We start from the raw sequence: 20,675 nt of genomic DNA on the forward strand, positions 1-20,675 counted from the left end.
CACCGCTCCTCCTCCGCCTCCAGCCCACCCTCCTCCTCCTCCTTCCTCTTCCTCCGCCAACCCCACCCCTGGCCCCGGGCTGGCCCGGCCGCGGGCCGCCGCGCCGCCAGGGCTCCCCGCCGGCTTCCCCCATCCCCACGCGCCGCGAACACCTCCTCCTCCTTCCCCCCCTCCCTCCTTCCCCACCTCCGCCCTCCTCCTGCTGACGTCTGGCTCTGCCCGGCTGAAAACTCGGTGCCGCGGCGGATGCGGCGGCTCTCGGGAGCGCGGCGGCGGCAGCAGCAGCGAAGATGGTGGCGGCTCCGTGCGCCCGGCGGCTGGCGCGGCGCTCCCGCTCGGCGCTGGTGGCGGCGCTCACCGTGCTGCTCCTGCAGACCCTCCTCGTCTGGAATTTCACCTCCCTCGACGCCGGCGAGGAGCAGCGCGGCGGCCGCGAGAAGCGAGACCGCGGCGGAGAGCAGCGGGGGCAGCCGCAGCGCCGCGGACCCGCCGCCCCGCACGGCAAGGCGATGGTAGGCGGGGAGCGGGAGCGGCGGTGTCTCACGGCGGTGTCTCACGGCGGTGTCTCACGGCGGTGTCTCACGGCGGCTGGCGGCGCTCCTGCCGGGACTGCGGCGGGGGAAGTTGGGGCGAGCGAGGCGCGGTCGCCCCGGGGCTCGCGTTCCCGCAGCCCGCGTGGGCGCCTCCCGCAGGTGCCGCGCTGCGGGGCCGCTCCTGCCCCGGCAGAGCCCGAAAATGCATCCCTGGGATCCTCTCCCTTCCCCGAGAGAGGGATCTCCCGTCCCATGCCCGGCACCGCCTGCCGCGGGCATCCCAGCATCCCCGAACTTCGCGGGAGAGCCGCCTGCCCCACACCGTCCTAGGGGTTTGTTTTAGTGCTACTTTGGTTTTTCCACCCGGAAAATCGAACAGGCGCTGTTCTTTATTGCACAGCTCTAACAGGCCCTGGAGATGACGGGCAGTGAAATGTAATGCAATCATTTTAGTAACCGCTGACAACTCAGGGACACTGAAACTGTGCCCACACAGGATGAGGACCTTGTCTCTTAACTCATTCTTTTGCAAACTCCCCGGTTTTCATTCAAATGACTCGGGCCTGAAACCATAAGGGATTGCAAATCTGGCTCTATTGCCGGTTGAGTTTTCTATTTTTGAATTTTCTATTTTTGAATTTTCTATTAGGCATGTGAAAAAGCAAATTAACAGTGTTCGTGCAAACCTCAGATATGTAGCACCAGTATTAGTATTCTCCAGCTCAAGAGAAGCTCCCTTTGGTTTTCATTGTATCCTTTTAGCAGTAGGCTTACATTAAGTAAGTGATGCCTCTCCAAGTGCATGCTTAGTTTTGTCACTTTCTGTATTTTTGTTTACATCTTTGAGAGAGAAGGCAAGAACTTGGGGCTCAGAGTGACTTACCCTTGTAAATTACAGTGAATGGTTTGGCCTCGAAAGGCTGCAAAGGGCTGAGCTCACAGCACAGGAGTACTCCATCACTAATGTTTGGGACAACTTGTAGTACGTACCCATCCACTGTGTGCAGATCCTGCTCTGCTTTCTAGATGTGAAAATGAAAATTCTAGTTTACTGAATTCAGTGTTTGTCTGTACACATAATCTTATTTCCTGTGTTCATATATGTAGCTGTTTAGGCTCCACTATGTTTTCTCCAGCACCTTGCCCTCTGCCTCTTTTCCTGTCCATCAAGTCTTTTATGCTTTCATCTCTCAGTCTTCTCCAGCTGTTTTCCCCCCTGGTCTCTCCACTGTGGGTTATCAAGGTTGGTGGACGCTGGTACCTGGGCAGGCAGGGGGCCGGGAGAGGGCAGGCTGCACCTGAAGCTTCAGCCCTCCTTCCCAGCTCCCCAGACTTTCTAGGAAACGATCCTGCTCTGTGGGCTCTGGGCTGTTTTGGAACGTTGTCCTACAAACGTCCTGGCACAGTGTCCAGTTTGCAGCCGATGTGCCGGAACGAGTGCCGGGTTCGGGGTCATTGTTTCCGTGCTGGCCACACGCAGACACTGGATATGAGTGTTTTGATGCTGGCAGTTATGAATCACGCCTTTTGCATACACTTTTGATCAAAGACCTAAAGATGGAGCACTGGGGTTCTGAATAGAAAACGTATTTTAAAACACATGCTGAGTGCACCTATTTTCCCCTCGTTATCTAAATGACTGGTATGGATCACACTGCTCTGTGCCACAATGTCTGACTTTGATATTAAAAAAAACAACAATGCTCAAAGCAAGTGGCATCGTACTTAACGATGCTCTGTCAAGAGGTGATTTGGCAAGGCTTCTTCAAGATGATTTTTTGATGATGGTATTTGTGGCTTTGCTTAGCCTGCACACTGGGCCACCATCCTTTAAATTACTTTGTCAGAATACAAAACCTCGCACTTAAGTATCCATCTATGGACTAGAATGTGTGCTTGGTGGAAAAGTGATAGGGAAATTGGCTTTGTGCAGCCTTCTGCCTTAGAAACTTGGCACCTGTGTTTAATTGGTAGGTAAAGTTACCAGTCTTGATTTCAGACTTGGTTCACAGGGAAAATCTCTGAGAAATGGAGTTGTGTATTACCTATATAAAGGAAGATTTTTTTTCCCCCTGTTGCTTTGTTTGCACATTACAGTGCAACCAAAGTTAGTATCCTTCTCAATCCGAGTTTCCCATAGTTTGTGTATGTCAAATTGTTTTGCAACAGTTGGAGAAGCTGACTGGTGTGAATACAGTGGTTCCATTATATCCACATGTCTTGGGCTAAGTGCATCTGAGGGGCCCTCCAAGGATTTTTCAAAGATTTCTCAGTCTTGCATTTTAACAAAAAATAGTATTAGTAGTATTAATAAAATAGTATTAATTTCAGTGTCTTTGGTCTGTGAGTGGAGTAGTGAGTTTTAATACATTTAGAGGAGTATATTTTTGAAAGGCTGCTAAATATTTGCCTGTGATGTAGTATTTGATCGTGGTTTTTGTTCTTTTTTCGCTTGCCCTGCTAACTACCCTTATACCAGCCTTTATACTAAATAGTTATGTAAACCAGATTTTGGACAATTGGCAGAAGACAGTGTTTTTCAAACCTGTGTCTGAAAGTTGTGATATGAGGCTACAGTGCTTTTATTTATCTTGTTTTTAATTTGTCTCAGTCCTGTGTACAAGACTGAAATGGGGGTGCCTATTTTACTTTAGACATAAGTAGTGTGAGGATTTGGTAATTTGTGTCTGCGAGAAAAGAAACACAGTCCTTTGAACCAGGTGTTTAAAAGATATTTAGATTTTTATTAAATGCTGTCAGGTATGTGCAATAAGCGCTTAATTTGGTAGATAAAATAACATTTTGCTGTATTAAAAGGTTTGCCACTGTACCTGTATGTAATTGAATGGCAATTGCCAACTTGGCAGGAAGAAACAATTTTGAATTGAGCAATTTTGCAACTGAAAACACTTATTGTGCTAGATCCCCTGACCAGCTACATCTGGAGCTTTCATTAGTCGTAAGCAGTTTCCTGCAGTTGTTCCATATTTAATTAAACCAGTTTATAGATACTTCTAAAGAATTACCAACTGTATCATTTGAGTGATTTCAGTGGGTACTTGCAACGTTCTGGCAGCTGCACCCTTTGCACGAGCTTTATTCATGCAGCATAACTCAAGTGTCAAAAACACAGCAGAATTAAGTGCCCTTCTGAGAATGGGTTGATTTTTATGGAAGGGTCTTTATCTTGAAAAGTGTGCGACAGCTTTTTGTGAAAATACTGCACTTGCTGCTCAGTCTCTGGTCTCCGTAACGCAGCCTGCCCACGATGGTGGAAGGGGCTTGTGGATGTTGTGCATTGGGAGCCCAAAGGGAAGAAAGCAGGATGCAAATCCCTGCTCTGGGGCTGCTGAGGATGAGAGGGATGTGACAGCAGAGCATCTGCTGCTGTGATGTTGCACTGACAGGCTGCTGTGCATCACAGGGATGCACTTGTGCTGCCCAGCTGTGGCCCCTGCCGTGGGACTGGGTGTTGAAGGCACTGTCTGTGGGTACGTGCTGCTCCTTTGTGTCTCCTGCTAGCCTTGGCTTTTCTCTGCTGCCTGTTTGCCATAAAGCAGAAATGCCAGTGCACTGTTACTGTCAGTTCAGTGAAATACAGCTCTTGCCTGCTGGTGTGGGATCAAAGCATTTCTTCAGTCTGAAATTTAGTGTGTTCTTTTAAAGAAATGGTATGGTTCCTTCAGCATGAAGCTGTCAAAGGAACCAAACATATCAATAGCTCAAAATGTTGAGAGCTAAAGAATGAAAAGAAAGTGTGTTTGGGGTCAGTGAGCAGTTTTAATTCCAAACAAAAGTTAAGCTAGGGAGGACAGTCCTGAGGTGCACCAGTGCCTCTCCTTAATTTCCCATCTGTAGTGGGAAATGTGGTATTTTTCCTTTTCCTGGCAGTGTGGAGAGCGAGGCTGGGTCCTCCATGGGTTGATCAGCTGAATGTGCTCAAGCCTGTTTTTTCTTGCTTTTTTCCTTCCTTGTCATCTCCTGGTGATCATGCTGAGCTCTACCAGGTTAAAGGTGCAAGAAGCAAAAAGTAATTACAGTGTGTGCCTAAACTCTGTAATCCCCATTGGTTACTGAAGCTAGGAAAGGCATCCAGGGGCTGCTCTGTTCCACACTAAGGGTTATAAAAACTGTGATCAGTTATTGTAGCTAAAAGCAAAGGAGCAGCAATTCTAATGCTGCAAAACACTGTGGGAATCATACAGGAAAGAAAACAGAGGAGGCTTTATTCCACTTTCTCCAAGGTTCATCCATCCATTATTTCCCCAGCCTTTTCCAAATGCTTCCCCAAACTAAGACCAGTGCAGAATTCACCTTGTGTATCATACAAAAGCTTGGGATTCTTTCAGGTTTGGAAATGAGAGTTTTCTTTTGAAGTGCATGTGCCCCTGGAATGTTCAGATTGTGCAGGTGGATTCCCAGCACTGTTTTGCCAGAAACAAACACACGGCCCAGACCTACCCTGTGCTGAGCATCCGTGTGGGAGGTACAGGACAAGTGAGTTTCTGGATGGAGCACAGCTTTCAGTGCAGCACCAGCATTAAAGCACAGCTTTGCACAGGGGGGTGTGTGTTGAAGGAGGGAGCCTCTGCTGTGGGTGAGGAGCTGGGCTACTGCTGCAAGAGTCACTGTAGTCCCTGGGAGTTCACTCTACAGAGCTGCACTTAAGTGTAAAATAAGCTGTTAAGCTCCATAAAACAAGTGAGTTTTCAAGAAAAAAGGAACTATTCCACCACTGATTTATCCTTTTTGCTTAAATCAGTGAATGTATAGGTTCCATATATGTAGACACAGTCAAATGGTGCCTGTTTAAATATAGTCCACTCGTAAGTATCTTCATGATGTAGACCTATGGCCTCAGTAATTTGAACACAGGAAATGAGGGAAAACTGGTTTTCAGAAAAAATTCCAGACCTGAAAAGTGCAAAGAAGCTTGATGTGAGCTAATCATTTGTGTGTTAAACTTTGGTCCAGAAGGAATCAATCTCTGGAAATTGAGTCTCACTTTAGTACACCAGGCTCAGTGAAACAGCTTAGTTAAGGTACCCTGCATTGTGAATACAATTAATAGCATTGAGCTGTTATGTGGCCAAAAAAGATACATTTCCTAGAGAATGGGTCTATAGTACTGACTTGACTGTTAAGTACAGTTTTACTTATTATCAGGAGGTTAATCATGCTGCAATATGGCTTCAATAACAATTGAGAAGGAGAATGGACACAACTCATCATTTAGTAATGGCAAAGCAGGCGACAAAACATTTGCAGCTGGAAGGTGCATAATCATTTTTACAAAGTCTTAGCACTTAACAAGGCACATGTTAATGAAACAAACAAATCTTTGCAGCAAGAGAACTAATGTATGCATCATTTAAGGGGAGTATTAGAACTAGATTAAACTGTTGGTCTCCTGCAGCAGTTACCTTGTTAAGCCTCTTCTCTGTGGGAATGTGTTATATGAAATGGATCAGAAGCCTTTTCCAGGCCACTGGTGTATTTTTTGTTGTGTTGGTTTTTTTATTCCTTAATGTGTGATGGGATTTTGCAGATGTTCCCTTTGAAACAGAAGCGTTTTAATTTTTTAGCAAGAGAAGACCAGCTGTTGTACAGGGGACATACAAATCCCATTTACTTCCTGTCAGCTATTGCAAAATGGGTACTTTTTGGTGTAAAAGGCCCTCATTACCTGCCACATGTTTTGGCTCTATTGAGAAACATTTTTCAAAATATTTCTTTCTTTCAGCATTGGAAGTCCATGATCTGTGATATGGCATCTTATTAGTGCCTGCTGAAGGGCCAGGAGTACAATGAAAGCATGAGGTGATCTTAATTTGTAGCAACAGTCAAATTATATAACCTCAAGGATTAATTTTAATCAAATACTTCCTGATTTTTCTTTATAGTGTTAAAATTAGATCTGGCACTTCACTGAAGCTTTTGCAGTGACTCTTTAATTGGAATACAATGTCCTGTAGTTTTTTTCTTTTGACTTAGACTGGTGGGATGTCTGATTTGGGCAGAGGAAGGAGCATCCCTACATGGCTACTCAGAGAGCATGTGGGTTCTGGTGTGCATAACTGCTTGTATGACTGGAGTTTGAGGACCAGCAGTTTCAAGTGTTTGAGTCTGATTTTTCAGACTTGGAACCTCACTCATTTTTTATTTTTTTTAAAGTAATGTTAGGCCTTTGATGCTGTCCCATAGAGCACATGTTGAATGGGAGACAGCTCTGTGGGACAAGGGCAAGTTGAAGTCTTGGTTGCCTACTCTCATCAGTAACCTCTTGACATATTTAACAAAGTGTTTAGGGCCACATGGCTAAGGGTGACAGGTAGTTTTGGGTTTTTCAGTTATTAGTACACCAGACTAGTCCCCCTTGGTCTGATAATCATGGGTTTTCTCTCTCTCCTCTGAGGAGCTGAGCTCTGGCAGGTCCCAGCTTTATTCTTCCCTTTCACATTTGGTGCTGCTGATTATGGCTGTTTCTTCTTGAGTGCTTATGCCTGGGTGGAATCTCACGAACATGTGGGGTCTGAGGCCTTCTCATGAACAGAGCTGAGTGTCTCCAGAAGAAAATTCAGCTCATTTGAGGTGTGCATCTGTGCTGAAGCCTGCCATGGATGTAGGAATCAATTTCTCCAGACAAACACCTGGTGTTTGTCTTCCCCAGTCTGCAAAGTGTGCTTAATTAACATCCCATCCTTCATGGAAGCAGTATGGGTTTGAAGAAATCTGTTCTTGTGAAGCAGCTGAGATCTTCAGCAAGGACCAGGAGCTTGTCAGCTGCCATGCATTGGTATAACTCCATTAAAGTCAGCACAGACCAGCTGGGGATTCTGGACCCACAAATGTAATTATTGTTATAATGATAGCATCAAACAAGTAATCATTATTTTTACTCTCTCTTTTCATCTCGAAATGAGAAAATTATTTCCTCTTGGATCAGTGAAAGTAATTTACATTATGCACAATAATGGTCTACATGAAAATATAATTATTATTCATTTGTATGGCACCATCTGGGCACTAGAAGCTTTACAGACACATGTGAGGAAAGGTCCCTGTCTTGAAGAGTTTACAGGCTGAATAGGAAGTTAGAGCTGTTAACAGTTAACCAGAGTCACAAATGGAACTTTGCAGAATTTCCATCAGGGACCTGTTCAGCACAAGGTTTCCACAAACCCTGCTTTGGTGATTCCCATTCAGCACTCAGAGTTTCTCTGTGACTGGCACTCTACAGCCCAGGGGTAGGATGAGTTTAAGGATTGATTAGCATGGATGGATCAAGAAAGAATGCAGAAAGAGGCTAATATTATTCGCTGCCCAGCTAGTTTTGGGCAAGTAAAGGATATTTCCAGGCTTCACTTGGAAGCACAAAATGGTTTTGATGCCTTATTAGACCTGTGCTTCCCAAGGAGTAATTCCCAAGCTTTACAACAAATCCAGGACTGAATGCTTACTGAGTGTGAGTATTCACTAGGAGTGAAGAGACCAGGCTTTCATAACTGTATGGATATAAAAATTGAGCAACATGTAGCATTACCTAAACATATATACAGTGTAACCTTGCTGAGTACTGAGAGGGTCAGTACAGGACACTGAGATCATATGACTTCTTATTTTTAGAGATGATTAGAGAATTCCTTCAAGGGACAAACTATTTATAACACGTCTATAATTTGCTGCTTTTTTTTTTTTTTTTTAATGATGAAATGAAACCAATAAATGAATACCAGTTAATTTAAAAAGTTAGCTAAAAAAGATTTCACACTAGTGTGTGGTTGACTCTGGGGTCAGATCGTGAATGCTTCCCACATATATTTTGTTTTCAAGGTACTGTTCTGTTGCTGTTCTATTATTAGAGAGTAAGTGGGATGCTTATTTAAAACAATTCTACAAAGCTGAATGACACTGCAAACTTCAGTTTAAGTTGGATTTGGTTGAATGAGTCATGGACACTCATTTCTGCTTCATGCTGCAGCCTTTGCTTGCCCTTCAGATGTACTTTTTGGTTCAGTTATATTGGTGAAATCTGAGTATTTTTCTTCAAGTTGATGCCATTCACTGACTTTTTGTGATGGTCAGTTTTGGATTTCATGCTGTCTGAATTTCTGAGACATCTCTCATTTTGTTCTTAAAACTCAACCTGTTTCTAGTTATCTTTGTTCTTTATAATTGCATTCTTTCTGATTCAGGAGCACACACGGTTCAGTTAAAATGTCTTCTTCCAAAGAAAAAGCGTTTGAGGTCGTGACTGTATTGACTAAAGTGAAGCAAGCTCCCTGAAACTACATCCAGCCTGTTGACCCTTACTTGGGAGAGGCACAATGAACCTGAAAAATGACATTTCCAGGGGAGTTTTTTGGTTCTTTAGAATTGCACAACTGCATGTCACAGAGGCAAGCAGAGTCCTGTGTGTTCTACCTGTGACCTCGGTGGGGTGACAACTGGCCACCCTTGATGAGGAGGCCCACAGTTGCCAGTCTCATTAGTTATTTAAGGAACTTTATTCTCACTGTGGAAATGTACCTGGAACTGCAACTAAATAAATGGCCATTTGCTAATTATGAAAACTTAAACTGGACTGCTCTGTGGAAATGGAGTGTTACCAGAGATCTGGATTGGGCTCATTTTGAACAGGCATGTAAATAAAAAATCTGTTATCAAGCTAATCCTGCCTTGTAGAAAAAAAATACTCTCATGGAAACTAGCAGCTTGTCTGCAGAGATCTGCTTTTGCCTAGCTGGGGATAAATCTAGGCACCTAACTGTATTGACTTAGATGTTTACAGGCTTGGTTATGCTCTTGAAACTTTCTGTGGGTGCCTGACAGCTGTTTAAATATGTAAATAAGAATTCAGGTGGCTACCTTATGGCATCTAAGTTCAGCAACTTGGCCTACAATGTGTAAAACCAAGGAAACAAGCAGAAGAGGAGTGAATGTAGTAAACAAAGCTGCTAGTGTGTATGCATTACGAGAATAATAATACTTTGCACAGCTACTGTGCCTCAAACTGCTTACATTTTGGCATTTGCTGGAATTGAGTTTAGTCACTCAGCAGCAGAAATAGAAACTTGGAGGTGCTGCCTGCTAGCAGAGTACATGGAGCAGTACCTCAGCAATGAACTGCCTTTTGGCAGTCTTACAACAAAAGACGTGAAAGTCTTCAGTGCAATATTTTGATAAGTCATTGATTCTTATTAAAATAATAATTATGACAATAATTATAGCTGTAGTTGGCTCTGACTGAGCTGCTAACTGAGTAGAGGACAGGGGGAGGAGGATTATGAAGTATTCTTGTAAAGCCATCTGAGTCCTGCTCCTCCAGCTCTGTGCACACAAATGAGGATGTTTGTGTCTGTGTTTTTGGGATGTCATGTGCTAGTACACGGCAGAGCCCATGTGCTGGGTGGGACCCCCCAGGAGAGAGCTGGACATTCCCATGCAGTCTGCCCTACAGGCAAATCATCACCCCTGTGTCCATGTTTCTAATAAGAGATGTGATCAGAATGGGTGATAGTGTTTTACCTATTTACCTGTCGATAGCAGTACAGTGATTAAATGGTGCAGTAAGCTCCCGGCCATCTGCTTCCTGTAGTTGGCTCTGTGACGTTTGCTGTGTCTCACCTTCATGGCAAGACTTCATCATCTCATCCCAAAGCCCAGGTCAGGCCTCAGTGGTGCTGAAACCAAAGGCAAGTTGGGTAGGTTTTGCAGGTATCACTGCAGCTATGATGACACTGTCCTGAGCCTTTCTAATCTAATTCAGTATTAAACATTTACACTGGCCAGGCCGGCAGCGCATGACCTCCTGTGCTAAGTGACTGCAAGTGATTAATGACTATTTATTAGGAGAAGATGGTCTCAAATCAGCTCACTTCACAGACAGTGTAAACAGATTTCTGCTCCTCACCCTCAGCTCCCAGTTAAAAATACGGTGTTTTTTCTCTTTGCTTTCTTTTGAAGTTGATTTTTTCCATCCCTGGATGTCTAAGAAAAGCAGACTGCACTGGCTTTTTCCTGCCCCTTGTGTGAAGCTGCAGTGGGCATCTAGAGTGTGAGTTTAGGGGTGCTTGCTCCCCTTGCTTAGGGCTTCAGTGAAATGCCTCATGAAATGGGCAGGAGGACAAACTTGTACTGCAGGACAAGCTTCTGTGTGGGGAAGACCAAAAAGTTAGCTGTAAGGCTCTGTGGCATCTGAGAGCACAACCAGTTTGTGTTGGATAAATATAAATGCATTTATTGTGCTTTCAGAGGACAGGAATTTTCCAGAAGCGAGTCTCATAACAAATAGCCATTTTAAGAGGGAGTTGATGCAGAGAAAGAACCAGGTTAATTTGGAATTTTGGGTAAGTTCGTGTAGCCTGGTACTCTAATTCTACAGGTGCTGTGGGATCCATGGGTTTATGCATGTATATTACACAGCAGAATTTGACCTAAAGGTATTTGACGTGAAAGTTGTTATAGGGTTTGTTTGCCATTATACAACCAAATATATAAGATTTTGGACAAATTTGATACAGTTATTTAAAGTGGTTTGGTGTTTGTCCATTTTAGTACCATCATGACTCTGTCAGAGTGAACAATGATCTGGTGTTCTCCCAGAATGTTGTCAATAGCTTATTCTGTAGTTTAAGTTCTTAAAGGGATTTTCACTTTTTGGTTGCACTGATGTAAGTCAAGTCCTGATGTAAATCAAAATATCAAGGAGCTATGAATGAATAACTGTGGAAGGAAAATAAGGGGTCTTGCAGGTCAAATGGTTCTTCAAGGTCTCCATTTCTGGCCAATGTGGACAGCTCAGCAACTGCTGCAGCTTTTTGTTGCTTTTGAAGTGTCAGTGTAATTTTGCAGGGAATGTTCAGCAGTCATGCACTGTGCTCCAGATGCTCTCTGTTTGTGGAGTGGTCTCACCTGGAAGGGATAAGTGAAAGGAAGCCCTTGAATTTCATACTCTTCTGGATTCAACCTCAGGGTGTGTTTCCAGTTTAGTTACCAGAACCAGCCAGGCTTTGCTCTAAACTCTGCCACCTGAGCTTCAGTGCTTTCAAGCCTTTGGTAGGCAATGAGCGAGGTGCTGTGTGTTTTGTTTGCTTGTAAATGTTTGTATATTATTACTTTTAACACAGCCTTGTGTAGTCACTTCCTCCTCATCCTTGAACAATTCCCTCCTGTTTCTGGGGCTTTTGTCAGTGGTTGCAGAGGCTGGTCCAGGCTCCAGCTGGGAACTGCTGAGTGTCAGCAGTGCCTTCAGTAGCTCAGCTGGGACTGTGTTGGTTGGGAAATGGATTAAGGTAACCTGTGAGAAAAGTACTTCAGGTCTCTACTCCACACTTGGTAAATAGTAACTCCATTATGAAATACTGTTTCACTGGTGAATAAATTGGTGTGGGTTTTTTTCCCTTGCTTGCTATCATTGGTAAATTGCTTTCTTCCCAACCTGTGTTGCCCAGTTTGAAATACTGTTTCCTGTTGGCTGAAAGTATAAACCCTCCTGCAGCATTTGCCTATTTTATGTAGCCTACAGAGAGCAAAATGTATCCTCAAAGGTTTAAATCTGTTGCTAAGGTTAGGGTGGTAGTTTCATAGCAACACAGCCATACCGCAGGTGTTAGAATCATCTCTTTAGCAGAGAGTTGGTGGTTTGGTGGTTTCTGTGTTTCTCCCTTTCCTGTTTACTACGGTAAAATGTGTTCAGGACTCAGTTTTGCAACTCTCATGCAAACAGAGGCATGCATGCATACCTGTATTCCATAGTGGTCAAATATTTGTGGTCAAATATAAGCAAGAGTTGCTCAGGCTAGAACTTTCCAGACTGAATGTTTCTTAGAAATATTTTGCTTTGCAGCCTACAATTTAAACAAGTCTGGGATGTGGCGAGTCATCACTTCATCAAGTTCATGCTCTTTTAATAGCAGATTCTTTTAGAAAATCTTCACGTTTAGGGTTGCTTCCACCCTTGATCATTATCCTGTGTAAGCATGATGTGTGGGAGATGTTTGTACAGGATGATTTTGAGACACCTTTGTCAGCTAAATTTCACCTTTTCCAGTGTTCTCAGTTGTTTGCTGTAGGATGAAGATGCAGATGTGTAAGAGTTCAAGTAAAACACTACACTGAGGATAACCTGTGGTTCTTCAGAGCCATGGAGTGTCTTCATTGGGACACAGAGCGCAGACATGGATGTAAAATCAGTCAAGAATAGTCTTGTGAATATGATTGTGTTAGGGTGGGGTGAAAGGGGTCTTAAAGGTTGTTCTGTTGTCCTAAAGTATTCCAGGATACTAGGGGAAAAAATAATAATAAAAAAATGATGGCAATACTTCTTTAAGTGGGTTTTATAAATATTGGTTCTGTAAAACTAATATATAATGTTTTCTGTTCTGTGTTCTGAATGGAATTACCTATGACAGGAGAGATTGGTGGTGCTGGGCAGTTACAGCTTGAGTTCCTGCATATTTCTCTTGGCGTTGGTGAAATTATTCAACAATCACTCTCCATTTTTTGTGTTTTTATAAGTGAAAAACTTAAAATTCAGGATTTTTTTCCTTATTTTTAAGGGCTCTGCTTATTCTGCTGGCCTTGTTTGGTCTCAGTGAAAGTTGTGGAATGTTAATCATTTAATCCCATCCTGAATTACTAAGGATGCTCCTGCAGGAGCACTGCACCCTGAGTTTTTTTATGGAAATATTGTGTTGATGGCAGATGTGTTGAATCCATTTCTGTTGCATTATGCTTTAGTTCTGATTCTCTCAGCTTTTTAGAGGTCCTGTGCTTCAGTGTGTAACTGGTGACTTCTTGGGCCAAGACTTGAAGGGAATGGGTGGGGTTTCTAAATGGATTTAAAATGCCTGCTTTGTATTCAAGTGGATTACCTGTGTTAGAATTTAATTTAAATGTATTGATCCCCACCTAAGGAGATATCCAGATTACCCATAAGTGATGATCAGCCCAGGCATCTGCCAGTGTGAGATTCAACTGCAGATATTTATCTTGAAGTTTATGTTTGTGCAAACATTGATGTTGTTGTCCTGTATTCAGATCAGCTTGTGCAGTGTGTCAGCTTCAATGGCTGGTTTATGGTGTTTTTAACAGCTGGGCTCAATGATCTTCCTGTCATTTCTGACCTAAATGATGCTGTGATTGTATGAACCTAACTTTGACGAAAAATAAAACAAAGCCTCAGGGTTTAGAAGAAAGGTGCTCTGTCTGTGTGACAGCAAGTGGATGTAGATTCAACTCCCAGCTCTACAGAATGCTGCTTGTGTGGCCTCTCCTGGAGGAGGAAAGCACGGGCTGGCTGTCTCTGCTTCCCAGTCAAACAGAAGCACTGAGTCACTGGACAGGACCAGGTTTGTGTGCACCACTGCCTGGCAGACAACAAGCACATGGATTGAGGATGCACTGAGGAGTGATGTTTGCCACACATCCGTGTCTGTTTGTTGTTAGGGGCTTGGTTAGTGATGGGGTGGCTGTTCCAGATAGAGCAGTCACCCAGAGGAGTATAAAGGACATTCATAACTTGGTAAGTGATTCACTGAGGAATGCAGAAGAGAGAGAATCTCTGAAGAAAAGCATGAGATTTTTTTTTTGCTACAATATCTGTTGGGGATTGCTAAGGAGATGGCATAATTGTACTTTGATCTGACAAATTCTTATTCCAATACCAGTGCAAAAAGTGGCTGTTGTCTACAGCCTCTGAGTGTAAGTTATGTGCCTGGCATCACCCTGTGCAGGATTCCCAGAAGCAGGCAAACTCTTTTCTCTGTTTCAGTGTCTGGAATTTATTTGAGCCAAACCTGAAACTGGTGGTTAACAGAATGGTTGCAAGCCCTTGCAGTACCCAGGTGGGTTGTGCAGGCACCTTTCCTGCCCCAAGAGAAGAGACCCTTTGCTTCAGCTGTCTGACAGACCCTGATTTGGTGGGATGGGTGGTCCAGGACTGGACAGTGATGGTTAGATTCTGTTACCAGTGCTACAGGCTGGGGTTGTGCTTGGCTCACTTTGCAGCAGCTGGTTCTGTTTTGGAGCAGTTGGTGGATGGAGCTTGTTTTATCTTTCTGCTACATCAGTAATCGGGATAATTTTTCTGTGAGCTGCACACATCTGTGGCCCAAAACCTGTGCTCAGCCTGGAGGAAGTCAGTGAAAGGTGACGTTTCCACAGCTCAGCGCTCACTTGCCAGTAGCAGAAGCAGCTTATGCTGCTTCAGTTCTATGCATTTTATTTTTAAGGATTTAACACAGATATTTGTGAAGTCATTTGGTTTGCACGTATCAGCATAAATAAGAGTATCTTCTGAACATACCTGGTTGCAAGCCTAATATTTCTTTCAAGACTACCAATCTCCTTAAGTAAGTGTGTATGAAGGGGAAAAAACAAACAACAAACCCCCAAACCTTTGGCCGTTCCAGCTGCTGACTGTGAGTGTAAGTCCTTAAGAAGAAGCTTTTCTATTATCCCTAATGCTCCAAAGCTTGCTGAATAAACAAAATGAACACAGATGTTTCCTCGCCGGTGATACAGTTCATAAGATGACTCTACTCAAGGCATTGCTCAGCTGCAACTTCTGTGTGCACAAATCTGTGGACCAAACAATTCTGTCCTACCCAAGGAAACTTCCTGTGAAGTTGAACAGGCTTGCTGGGTAATACCTCTTGTGTTAACAGTTTATTAACCACTTAATGAATTACCCAGATGTGTTTAAATTAGCCAGAAGCTCATTTTTTGCCACATGGAAGTGCTGTGAGGATGCTGCAATGTGCTGCTGAGGTCAGGTCCCATCCTTGGAGGAATGACCATGTGAACAGACATTTGCTTGCTGTTGTAGGGGGCAGTTATGTGGCTCATAGTTGAGCTAAACCAGAATCAAAAGTAGTACTGTACAGAAACCCTTTACAGGTGTTTTAATTCTGGGTAAACTCAGGTTATGCTTGTTTTAACAATTTTGTAAGATGAAAGAGGAATTACTGTGAATTGGTTGCAATCTGTACGTTGTGACAAAGCAACTCTTTGCTATTGCTCTGGTCAAGTTGCCTCCCTGTTTGCTCTTTTTGAAATTATTTTTCTTGTTTAGACAATTTTTTGCAAGAGTAAGATCTTCAGGTTTATAGAGCAGATTTTGACAGTGTAGGTGTGGAGGGGAAGCCAGAAACAATGTCCAGATCCTCAGTGGTGCTGTGCCACAGCAGTGGATGTGCCTGAGCAGAGCAGAGGGTGCCCCAGAGTGCCCTGATCTCAGCTCTCACAGTTTGCCTACAGACAAGGTCACGGTTTGTAGAGGAGAGCAGGATTATGTCAAAGCTTTAGGGCAAGCTTGAGGAATCTGAGCACTTAGGCTCTGTCTCTGCAGAATCTGCTGTTGTCTTAAAAAAATAAAAAAGAGACACTTGGCACTTTTCGAGGACTCGTGTTTTAATAATGGTTTCCCACTATGCATATAATGGGTTTTTAGAAGTGTCAGTTGCTACTGGAAGGTAACTTTAGTCACTCTGCTCATGAGAAGTTCGAAACAACTTGTGTAGGATTATATTGTTTAAGAGCAGCTGATTTCTGTTACTATGCTACCAGCTCCTGACTTCTTGGTAACTCTGTTGCTTATCTGCAAATCCCTTTTTGCTGAGGGCTGACTGGTTTATTCCCCCTCCAGGCTGCAGTTGTTGTTAGCCCCAGGCAGTGGCACCTGGAAGCTCAGCTCCATGTTCTGTCCCTGCCCTGTGGCCCTGATTGCAGGGGGCTGAGCTGGAAATGCTGGAGGCTGCACCCCTCGCCCCACACAACGTGCCTGATTCACCTGCAGGACAGCTCATCACTGGTGCAGAGATGAACTTTCAGTTTGGATTCTCCCTTAGCGTGCCACAGAAACTTTCTTTCATGTCCATATCTGTGCTCCCTCTCTGCTCACACCTTTCTTCTTTCTAAAGATCAGGATTTTCTGTTCTCCCTTTCATTTTTTATTCTCACTGATGTGTACCTCTACTTCTGTTCTTCCATCCCTTTTCTGAACAAAGATAAATTATTGTTTCTGAGTGTTTGAGTAACAGTTTTGTCACCTTTTTGCAGAGATAGACCAACTTTGATCAATAGCAAAAGAAAGTGGTTGTAGAAATCCACATTATGCACTTGCATACTCTGTAGTTTCTTTGTAGCTGGTGCTTAGCATATTGCCTCTGGAAATGTGTTTCTGGCATGTAGCTTTTATTTGTGCAGCAAGGGACCCTGGCAAATGCTTCATGTTTGATATAAACTCACAGTCCTTTCAGCTATTGAATAATATGAATGAGGGGTTATCAACATCATCTCAAAGAGTGCTGCACTTGGTGCCCTACAATGATGGTGTAGCATGGTATGGCATAATGGGAAGGTTGCAAATGGTGTTTGAAATACTATAAACTGTATTAACAGTAAAAGCAATTAAATGTGGAAGGAATTTCTTAGGAAAACTGAATTTTCTGATGTTGAATTCTCTTAAATGAAGACAGGAGTCTCTAGGGGAACTGGAAGTTAGTACAGGTATCACAGGGTAATGTCCTGGCCTTGGTGGGACATGTCTGTGCCTGTGCTCTGTTGGAATATCAAAGAGCAGACAGGAAGCGGGGCACAGGCTGTAGGTGAAGTACTGTTCTTGGTACATATGTGTGTGATTCATCCACATCACTGTGCAGGAGCTTTATGTGGCCCTAATGTTTCTGGTAGCTGGGCTCCGGGATGCTGTGCTTGATATTTCTGATTTCTGTCTTATCAAGATCTCTTATGAGTTAAAATCAAATTACAATGTCTGTTATCCTTTAATCTGTTGCATTGGATATATAGTGAATTCTCAGCTCCTCTGAACTTGGTGGAAAAATTCCCAATTACAAAATCACAGAATCACAGAATTAACTAGGTTGGAAAAGACCTTTGAGATTATCAAGTCCAACCTATTACTTTGAGGGAGTTACGATTTCACCTTAAGGTTTGTTTGCTCCAGCATTTGTCCTTTGAGTTACAGAGTCCTGGCACAGCTGTAAGACCTGAAATATTTAGCAATGATTGGTAGTGACTGACTGCAGTCAAAGTCACCTGGAGCTTTTCACCAAGTTGACATTTTGTTCTCTAAGCTCAGCTTGATGTTTCCTTTAACGTTTCTTACTTGAAATCAAGTTCAGTTTTGGTTCACATCACCCAAGAGGCAATACAAGCTCTGCCCTAAGCTAAGGCAGTGCAGTGTGCTGTGCTGTGACATTTATACCTTGGCAGATGTACCAACCTCCTGAGCTGATGTTTAGGCTTCTTTTGCCATTGCAAAGCATTTATGGATTTTTTCTCCCTGCTTTTGAAACGCACTTTTCTCAACTATAATATAAACAAATGTGCTTAGAATAAATGGTCCCCTATGCCCCATTTGTTGACAAATCAGCCACCCTTACTTAAATATGTATATGTACATATATGCATATACATACATAAATATGTTTATGTGCATATATATGCATATCTCTATGGTGGAGGGGGTTTCTTGCCATGTGAAGCTGGAGATCAAAGGGTGAATGCTCTCCCTGAAAGGCAGTCTGGTGTCAGCCCATCCCAGCTGCTGTCTGAAGATTGATGCAGGACTTTGATGCTGCATGAAGCAGCTTTAGATTCCCAGTGAACATTGTTTTGTTGCATAGAGGAAGACAAGGACACAAAATCTGTGGAGAGTGGATCTTGAGGAAAAGAACTTCAAAAATAACAAGATGAAATTTGTATTCATACGCAGCTCAGGTGTTTGGAGATACAGACTGTGCACAGTTGTGCTGATGTGCCAAACCGACTTTTTATTTTTAAAATTGTTGCTATTAGTCTCTTGCAGCACATCCGAAAGCTCTTGTCACATTTGATTTCAGGTTAAAGCTGTGTAAAGCCTTCAGGTTTTTTTCTAAAGGAACTTTAAATTTCCCTACTCTGTTAGTTGGGAAGTGGTGTCTGCCTGCTACTCTTTTTTTTTTTCCTTTTTGAAACTTTTCTCTTTAGTGTTTAGAGCAAAAACTGCCAACTAAGTTTTGTTTCATGTTCACTCCATAACAAAGTACGTAATTGGCACAAATTTTGCTTTTGTAGCTGGAAGAGAAAACACAGTAAAGAATTGGAGAGGGAAGTAGTCTGTCTTTTATCTAAAACAAATGTTGATAATCTGGTGACCTTTCTAGCAGCATAAAAGTGTGATATCTTGTATTTATTTGCAGTCTCCTTGGTTATAGAGGTTGTAGTGAGATCCTGCCCATCTTTTTGCCAATTTCTGTATTTTTTCCCCCCAGTGTTTATATTTGTGTCATCAGGAGTTTGGAGCATAAACAGTTCAGTTTCTGCAAAGGAAAATGAGCTTTCACTGGTCTGCTAGAAGTTATCAGGAAAATAGATGATAAAGAGGTGAGGAATTATGAGCCTTCAGGGTAGTAATGAGCAATTCCATTCCAGAGCTGTTGACAGGACTGCTAGAGAAAGTTGCCAGAAAGTGATGAGCAGCATCCTGCCATGATTGGGCATTGCCTGAAAGATTACAAACAAATATCCAAAATAAATTACCCATTTTTATTGTTGCAATGCATTTATTGAGAGTTTCCTCTGAGGTTCTGGAATAAGATTGGTAGCGCTTCTTTGCATCACCAAGATGATAGCTTTGTTTTAAAAGCTGTATTCAAAATCTTTGTCAAATAAATAGCTGATCCTCCTTTCTTGACTCACTTTTCTTCCTTTATGTTTAAGAGATCTGAAGCTGATGCACAAAATAACTCTTATGCACCTGTATTTCCTGTTGCCTGTTGGCATCTTTCTAGCTTGAAAAAGTTGAAAGGACAGATAAGACAGCAAAATGTAACATGCAATGACCTCTGAGCCTTCTCTCAGAAAGCAAAACATGTTTGCAGTTAGAAAAGTGTATTCTTTTATGCTCCAAATTAATCCTGTAGTAAACTTGGAGAAATATGACATAGCAAGTGAGGTGCTGACCTTGTTAGTCTTTCTTTGTCATCTGGCAGTTTTTCAGAAACTCGCTGTATTCATTATTTGTTCTCTATTTAAATTAGTTCTTTTCACATTTCAGTTGGTAATGCCTTCTCTTGAATTTTAAACCATATTTAAAATGTATCTTAGGGTAAGAATATATAATGAACCAATCACTATTCATGATAAAGCATCCAAAGATGGATAAATTAATACTATGTGAAGAGTCTCTAGTTTTATAATTTCAAATTAATTCATAGCCTGAATTTTTTTTTGATTACTAAAGCATTGATAATTTAATAAACCTTGAATTTCTGAGTTCCAGGAAGAATTTCAAATTAATGTTACAAGTTGCAGTTCAGGCCTCAGTGAAGTTGTCCAGCACTTCTGCACTAACTTCACCTCAGTTAAATTAAATACAGAGTGATCTTTGTCTTGATTCCTGTAGAGAAGTGAACTCTACACTCAAGCCTTGTGAGGCAGACCCTATAGGGATGACTTTTGTTCTGCACAGTGCAAGAGTAGCTTCCCTCATTGTCCTGTGTCTCCTCCTGACTTCAGAGGATGTTACAGTTTATTACTGGGAGTGGGAGAAAGGATCAGTCCATGCTGGGAGACCTCTTGACTCTGCAGGGGTAATACTGTATACAAGGGGACAGAACTCGGAAGTTTTATTCTTGCTGACCTTTTTTTGTGGCCTTTGGTGGCCTCTGTGCCTCATTTTCTTTCTGGATTGATTCTTTTGTCTCTTTGGATCTTGTAAGTTTTCTTTGAAGCAGGAATGTTATTTTACTATATGTTCAGCACAGAGAGGCCCCCACTCCCAGTGGGGTTATTCAGGAGCTTTTGTGTAACATGTAACGATGGTCTGCATTGTGAAAAAGGCAAAGCAAACAAACCCAGAGAGGAGAATGTGCTTCTGGTTTAAAGGCAGCATTGTGCATAAATTTCTGTTTGACTTCAGGAAACTGCAGTTTATTACAAAAGAAATGTTTAGCTGCAGCTTTCCACACACTTCCAGATTTTCAGTTTTTCTTTTCTCCTTCCTTGTGTCTAAATGGTTCAGGAAAATGCCTCTTCCAAATGACTATTCTACTATTTTAACAAAAGTAATTGGTCCTAGGACTTTCGTGGCACTAACATCAGAGACAGGCTGCTTGCTTTCTGTTCAGACTTATT

General features: G+C 42.7%; 1 protein-coding gene across 2 annotated transcripts in view; it reads left to right on the plus strand.

Moving 5' to 3' along the window:
• The first annotated feature begins 215 nt into the window (after window positions 1–215).
• The window catches only part of XYLT1 (xylosyltransferase 1), a 178,697-nt gene continuing 158,237 nt past the window's right edge, over window positions 216–20,675 (plus strand). For both annotated transcript variants that reach the window (XM_058849974.1, XM_058849975.1), the window contains exon 1: window positions 216–512. In XM_058849974.1, the coding sequence (XP_058705957.1) occupies window positions 291–512 (222 nt within the window). In that variant the 5' untranslated portion in view covers window positions 216–290. The remainder of the gene's footprint in view (window positions 513–20,675) is intronic.

Source organism: Poecile atricapillus, chromosome 14, assembly GCF_030490865.1.
Source record: "Poecile atricapillus isolate bPoeAtr1 chromosome 14, bPoeAtr1.hap1, whole genome shotgun sequence".
NCBI lineage: Eukaryota > Metazoa > Chordata > Aves > Passeriformes > Paridae > Poecile > Poecile atricapillus.